Here is a 7288-nt window from a genome sequence, read left to right as displayed (position 1 = left end):
TTCCTTCATCAGTCCGGAGTCCGTCTGCCCACCCACGAGCAGCAGAATGAAGCCAATGATACCAAGGATGCAGCACACGTTCAGAGGAAGTGCGGTACGTCTTATGCGGCGGCTCCAATAGCATATGCCCAGGGTGAAGAGGAAGCCGATAAAGTTGGGGGGCACTGTCATGAGACTGGCTTGAAGCGATTTGAAGCCCATAGTTTGGACAATTGTCGGAAGGAATAGGGCGTATGAGTAAATGGCTTCGATAGAGAAGAAGGCTCCGATGCTCATGATTAGGGTCATGAAGTTGAAGATGGCGCGCTTGACGGTCTTGAATTGCAGACGGTCTTTTGCTGGCTTCTCATCAGGGTTGACTGTCGATCGGAAGTCAACATCGTCGGCAACGGACACGTTCGAGTAGTATTGGTGGTCCTGGCTGTGCATACGACGCAAGGCAAGGGTACGTTCCCGATCGGAGAGGAACCTGGTGTCGCGGGGCGTATTTGGAAGGAAGCAGTAGGCGACGATACCGAGGATCACGGTGAGGGCGCCTTCGACGAAGAAAATCCACGGCCAGCCGTTGTAGCCGCTGACTCTTACGCGACCGAGCCCGCCAGCGAGGAGGCCACCAACCGAACCAGCGAGAGGGGCGCTCGAGTAGAAGATGCCGACCCGTGAGATCAGCTCGTCAGGAGTGTAGAAGAAGCCCAGGTATATAAGAACACCGCCCATGAAGCTGCTTTCGGTGAGGCCCAGGAAGACGCGGGCGACGCACAGGCCGGCGAAGTTGGTCACAAAGCCGGTAAGGGTGGTGACGATTCCCCAGGAGACAATTAGCAGAGGCAGCCAGTTGCCGCCTCCGACACGCCGTAGAGCGAGATTGCCAGGGATGTTGAAAAGGATGTTCAGAATGAAGAACAGCATCAGGGCTACGTTGAATTGGATCGATGTTAACCCGAGATCCTCTTCAAAGCCATTGATCCGAGCAAGGGCGATGTTGGCTTTGTCGAGGAAAAAGAAAAGGAAAGTAGTAAAACAAACGGGCATCAAACGGATGTCGTACTTGCGGACAAGTGATTTTCGGAGGATTTCGGCAGTGGCAGCGACTGCGTCTTCTGTGACGAGGATTCCGGCTAGAGACTGATCGAGGTGCCTGTTTCGATCCGCCTCGCGGCTAGACTTGGGATTCACCTCGCCATGGGTCGGAGGGGGAACGGCAGCAGCATCACTACTGCTACTTTTGTCACTCTTGGGAGCATCTGCGCCGTAGGCAATGCGTTCCGTTGTCGACATGGTGGTAGCGATGATGATCGGGACGCTGCGACAATTCGTTCGGCGATTGCCTCTTGAGAAGTGAGTATGCTCGTGGCAGTCCGTATCAGATGAGAACGGGTTGGAATAAAGTGCCTATTTTTGTGTCTCTGTAGAATATGTCGCGTTGTGGCCCAGGTTCGTGACAAGGGGAAAGAAAACGGACGGCATCCAGCGCATGCTGAGTTTGGTCCGATCGAGGGGTCACAACATCAGGCGCTCAACCCGATTGCTGCCTCTTCTGATTCTGGCTCTTGCTTGTCCTACGATACTTGCTTGGCATTGGATCGTTCCTGCCTCTTGCCCTGCAGTTGGCGCGTACGGCAAGTACTAATCCCACTTTGCCCCGTTCCTTCCTCCACAGCACATCCCTGGTAAACACCCAGGCAGTGGGCGTTGGCCGTCCCGAAGTCTGTTGGCACTGATGATTTAAGAGATTCCCGTCTCTCGATTTCACGTGGAGCACTCAAATTCGATTCGCGAGGTGGGCACTGGCCGGTGTTGGACAAATTCCTCGTCGGGGTCCTTTTCGAACGCATCATGGCAGTTTGGTTCGGTGCTCCTCGACTTACATTTTCTCACAGACGCCATGTTTTGTCTATTGGAGCATAACACTTTCATCTAGATATGCCCCTCAGATTTCCAGAAGCACAATCATCGTTCTAAAGAAAGGTTGCCAAGATCAACCCCGAGACCACATATCCAAACGACTGTCTGTACCCATGTCAACGGCTCCTCGCAGTTAGACCCCTGGCAGCTCCCCAAGTACAGCATCGGGCCCCAAGAAGTCGATCGAGTCTGTACAATAGCATGGCTAGACCCGGCTGCTTGCATCTCTCGCTCGAAGGGGCGTTCGAACCAGACAGAGGACACGAGGTGGTACGACGCTTGGCGAGGAAGCTGTGCGGCCTGAGAGCCTGGCTATCGTAGAGAGATACTTGGCAAGCCTCTGCACGATGGAGGACGCAGTACGGTTCTCGCAGTCGGAGGCAATTGGTTCAACACCTCTGAAACAAGGCAAGCAATATCAGGACCGCTTGTTTGCGTCCGATCATCAGACGTCGGCACTTTTGTCGCTCTCCTTGGTTCTCGTCGGCTGACGGCCTTCCCCTCCTTTTTCCCGGAGTTGATACCGGGAAAGACACTGTCTCTCACAACGTATCACGACGATGTGCCTGTCTTTCTTACACATGGTACGCCAGTGACTTGGCAAACTGATCACCTGTGAAAAGTATATTCATTCGCAGCCACGTTTTCTTGGCAGGCCTCTCGTTCAAGGTCATGAGGAATCTTTCGATGACAGTACACAGCAGCTTCGTGCGCAACGGGACATGCACGTACAGTCGTGGAGGCTCGGGACAACGCGGTAGGCAGAAGATATTGGTGCACTTCAGCTGTGATAAGACATGCTGTGGCAAGGTGCCTTGCCACTTTCACAGGAGATTTTCAGGCATATCAGTGTCATTGACGATATTCTATCAGCTTCAATAACCCGGTTTATCGATATGCCTGTAGTCTTTTCGTACTCTTCCAAGGGTCCCTCATCCTGCAATACCAACCTCATAGTGCTATTCTGGGGTATCAATCCTCCTGATGCATCGCTAGCAGTAAGAAAAACGGAACCCGCCCAGCTCGGCTAACTCTTAGTCATGAGTTCTTCACCAAACAGCCCCTCTTCCTTCCAACACGTCCATGATCTGCTGCTCCTTTCTCGACAGCTAAGCGGTCCTAGAGCCAACCTCGTCATCAGCCATCCATTCTTCCATGAGGATGACCTGGTTCAACGGTGTTTCCTTCATGTCTCTTCCTCGAATCATGCCGTTGACGCAATACGCTGTGCTCACCAGGTGCTCAGCTCGTTCCACCTCTTCGGCGTGGTTCTTCACGGCGCGGCGTACCCAGCGCTTGTCGCAGAGGGGAAGGTGGAAGTGCTTCTTGAACTCGTCGGTATCTTCAAGCTCAGAGCGAGCCATCTCGAGAACTGCCTGAACAAATTTCGGCGGGTTCATAGCTCTCATGTCTGCGCAAATGTTAGAGTTGAGTTCAGGGGGGCCGGTCTCAATAGATGGTAACTTACCAGCTTGCTCCTTTAGTGAACCTTGTTCAGCTGCTTGGTGGGGATCGGATGGACAGCGGGCTGATGCTCCGTCATAGTGAAGCGAGATTTGACCATTGGCGTCAAGAGGCAATTCGACGCATCCTTTCTTTACCGAGCTTACAAGATCCTGGATCTCGATTGTTGTTTCTGTGCTGGAGGGCTCACCTGTAGAGGGAGTTCTCTCCATGTTGAGGTCCTCATCAGATGTCACCTCTTCCTCCTCGTCCTCGCCATCGTCTTCCGAATCTTTGCTATGGTGACTTTCAAATGTGTTTTCATACTCAATGTCACCAAGCTCAGGATCGTGCTTCTCACGAATCTCTTCTGCCGCCGTGTTGCTGCTGTCGCTGCCGGTGTGGTATGCCGCAAAGATGACCTCGTTTGTCTTTTCAATCTCGTGAATCTTGTTGGCGTCCTCATCGAGCTCCATCTGCCAGCCGTCCTCGGTTGTGACCCACCCCGACGGCGACGCATCGGGCACAAAGAGATTCTCAAACTCCACCGGCTCACCGACCTCCATGTTGCAGGCGAACCTATCTTCCCAGCCTTCGACATCGTTCTCTCGCATCGTCACGGCCTCTTTCTATCATCTGCCCAGTCGAATCCTGTCGTTCCGACAGGCTGCGTACTGAGCTTCTCCAGAATGTCATCTCGAATCTTGACGGCAGCAGCAGCCTGCCTCTTCTGGCGTGCAATGGCGGCGGATCTGTGCTCCACGAGACGCTCAATTCCAGCACGTACGTTGTTACGGTTCACTCGGTAAGCTCGGGTGTCGGTGAACACACGGTCCTCGTACGGCAACGTCTTGAGGTCGTTCTCCTCGTGGCCTTTGAGGAGTTGGCGCCAGACACTGTAATAATTCATGGCGTTGTGGTGATTTGTAGCCTCTTCAGGGGTGTTAAAAAGGTCAAAGATGGCAATGTCGGTGACGCTCGGTAGCTCCGCCATTGCTTCGCGCGCAAAGAAAGTCTGGTCGAGGAGGCACAATTTGTATGAAGCTGCTGAAGCGATGGAAAAGCGAACCCGATGTCCTGAAACCGCAGGCTGAATATGACTGCGGCTGCGCAGAAGTGACAGATGTGTTGAGCCAGGTATGTTGCAGAAGTTTAAAAACAATGCTCGTAGCTTCGGGTTACCAGAAGTGAAGACCTAAATACCAAAAGCGTATGATGTGGTACGAATGGTTTGGAATTGACTCCAGGCCAGAGCGTTGACCGCGAGGATTCTGAGGAGGAAGTTCGATTTCAAATCCAGTGAATGTCAAAGATACTGAATCAATAAGTTATGTTCCATTCATACTGGCTGGTCTTGCCTTCCCAAATGCCGGGTGATACTGGGGGCGAGGCTGTCCCAATCGCGACTTCTTCCGTCATTGCAATCTGCCTTGGACACTTGTCCGCTCGAGCAAGGAGCATGAACATGCCATCCCCAGCAGCCGAGAAGCTGCTTAAGTACCTGAGGTTGCTACATTTCAGAGTGGAAGGGTAATTGTCCGACCACAACGATCAAGGTGAGGTGGGTAGGTTTCTAAAGTCAGTAGTCCGCAGTCAGATTTTGCATCGCTTGTCGCTTGGATGCAATTGCTGTATGCTTAGCAAACGAATTCCAGATATCTCGAGAATCATCTTTCGCTTCCCGGGTTGCAGCGACGGTCTAGTCCACTCCAGCAGCTTCGGTATCGTGAAGTGGTTGGTTGGCGTGATCACCTGACGTGACTCAGCTTCGTCTCCATGTCGTCGGCGAGACCACTCGAGAACAGGCGACACCTCGGAGGACCCACGTGACCTGGGGTACTGCTCACATGACCAAAATGACCCCACTAAGTTTATCGCACCAATTACAAGCTGGCTTCATTATATCTACGGTACTCCATATCATCGGTTGCTGGTGTTGATGATCCATGGGCTTTGTTTGGCAGAATGGATGAGAACGTTGAGTATCCGATCGATATCAGTGCACATCCTTGCATACAGCCTAGCCTACTACGATGCCAGTCAACATTAGACATGTTGAACAAGCGTGCAGCACAAACCAGCGACCGCAGCTGGAGCAACTCGTTCAGCGAAGCTTCTTTGAATGTGGCTTGATCATGATCTCCAAAAGAGAATTAGTTCATTTTGAATCATGACACACTAACTGTGCACTCAAAATGTTGCCTCTGGCCAACTCGACGCTGTCGGTTGGTGACGGATGTTCAAAAGAACGCTACACCAAGAACCGTAATACTCCAAAGTATTTCGGATGAAAGAAATCATCTCTACAAGGTATCAAGGCTCATATACAAACACCACATCACGTCCTCCTCCTCCTCCTCCTTCTCCTCTAGTTCTATGCCCCTACATCGCCTGCCCAGGTGCGACCGTACTCCTCTCCGATCTCATCTCGAACCACATGGTCTTCTGGATACCACTCTCCGGCCCCCCTTCCCTATGCTCCTCCTCATCCTCGCCTCTGCCCTGACCCGTCAGCGGCCGCAGGATATACTCCTCGCTGTCGCCGCGCGTGGCGCGCACGAACGCCGCGGGGTTGCCTTCGCCCTTTTCGACGTCGCCGCCGCGCGTGGGCAGCGGCTCGAGCGGAACGTCTGGCGCGCCCTGGGGCTGTTCGGACGCGGATGTCGCGTTGGACGGTGACGTCTTGGCCGTTGTGCCGAGGATGGAGGGGAAGAGGTAGGCGAGGGGCAGGCGACACATGGGCAGGCACGCGCAGATGATGGCCACGTGAATCTCAATCATCGTCCACAGCGTAGAAGCTATGTCATCTATAGTTTCACAACGTGTTAGCAACTCGTCGCGTGTGCCGGAGCGGACTGAAGGGGTACGGGGCCACGAACATGTGGGGTCCGGGCTGCGGGTGGAAAAGTTAAGAGTCGTCATGCGCAGGATGCTCGTTACCGTGACGAATACGCCGAGGCCGAACACGCCCATGAGGGCCCGCTTGTGGCTGGTGGGCAGCTGGCTCTTCCAGATGACTCTCTGGGGCAGCAGGATGATGGCGACGTCTGTTGAGATGGAGAAGATGGCATTGGCGTACCAGTTGTACGTCAACGAAATGCACGTCCCCGGAATGGAGCGGTTCCAGGCACGCGGGATGGGCGTGCACTGGAAGATGGAGGACGCTGTGGTGGCGATGCAATAGAGGAGGATGACCGTCAGGAGGGCGATGCAGGTGATGCGGAACGGTCGGTGAAGGGAGAAGAGGCGGAGGTAGAGCAACAGGATGGAAGATTTGGTGAGGTTGATTGTGAGTTTGTAAAAGATTTGAGCAACGTAAAACAGCTACAGTTGATGTCAGTCCATGTTTGCACGAGAACACGTTGGCAAGTACAGCTGAAGGTACCTTCATTGCCATGATGCGATTGCTCTTCTCAATATTAAAGATGTGCTGGCCAAAGCCGTAATGAACCGAGGCCATCATGAGCACCGAAACCGTCATACAGCAGATCTACCTCTGTTAGCCCGCTTCGTTGATCATCTCAGAAAACACTTACAAACGAGACCAAGATGGTCCAGTCATCCCACCCAAACCCTGAGCGCAGCTTGAGTCTTGACCAGATGCGCACCGTGAAGAAGATAGGTGTCAACACAAAGAAGACCATGCACGGCACTTGCACCATGAGCGCATTGCTCTCTCCGGAAATATTGCCGGGGGCGCCCATATTGGCTATGTCACTCGTGTGATGTGGCTAGCGAACGCTGGCGGCAGTAGCCTTCTTGACGCTTGGTCGTGGGATGAAGAAGTATGGTCGTACGTCACGCATATCGGGACACAATGGTTTCCGGGGGCGGAGACAGCGTTGGATATATGTCCTTCATGACGTGCCCTCACATGAAGTCGGGTCCACGGTGCTGGGCCTTGCGGAATGCATGTCGATCCGAGTTGGACTGGGGTGGA

The 7288-nt window shown here is 53.4% G+C and overlaps 3 protein-coding genes across 3 annotated transcripts in view; all 3 read right to left on the bottom strand.

Annotated features, from left to right (window-relative positions):
• Positions 1-1278, bottom strand: part of VDBG_09058 (conserved hypothetical protein) — a gene marked incomplete at both ends in the record, with an annotated part of 1812 nt that extends 534 nt beyond the window's left edge. Inside the window, one exon of the mRNA XM_003000517.1 lies at positions 33-1278. Coding sequence (XP_003000563.1) covers positions 33-1278 — 1246 coding nt within the window. The remainder of the gene's footprint in view (positions 1-32) is intronic.
• Positions 1279-3014: 1736 nt separating this feature from the next.
• Positions 3015-4342, bottom strand: VDBG_09057 (predicted protein; the record flags this gene model as incomplete). The annotated part of the gene is made up of 3 exons (XM_003000516.1): positions 3015-3316; positions 3374-3977; positions 4136-4342. The coding sequence occupies 3 exons, from the start codon at positions 4340-4342 to the stop codon at positions 3015-3017; spliced, it is 1113 nt and encodes a 370-aa protein (XP_003000562.1).
• A 1388-nt stretch (positions 4343-5730) lies between these two features.
• VDBG_09056 (integral membrane protein) lies at positions 5731-7052 on the bottom strand (the record flags this gene model as incomplete). The annotated part of the gene is made up of 3 exons (XM_003000515.1): positions 5731-6672; positions 6734-6838; positions 6885-7052. 3 exons carry the CDS (start codon positions 7050-7052, stop codon positions 5731-5733), a joined length of 1215 nt encoding a protein of 404 aa, XP_003000561.1.
• Positions 7053-7288: the final 236 nt, after the last annotated feature.

Source organism: Verticillium alfalfae, genomic scaffold (assembly GCF_000150825.1).
Source record: "Verticillium alfalfae VaMs.102 supercont1.14 genomic scaffold, whole genome shotgun sequence".
NCBI lineage: Eukaryota > Fungi > Ascomycota > Sordariomycetes > Glomerellales > Plectosphaerellaceae > Verticillium > Verticillium alfalfae.
Note: the sequence above shows the minus strand (reverse complement) of the source record. Positions and strands in the feature narration are given on the sequence as shown.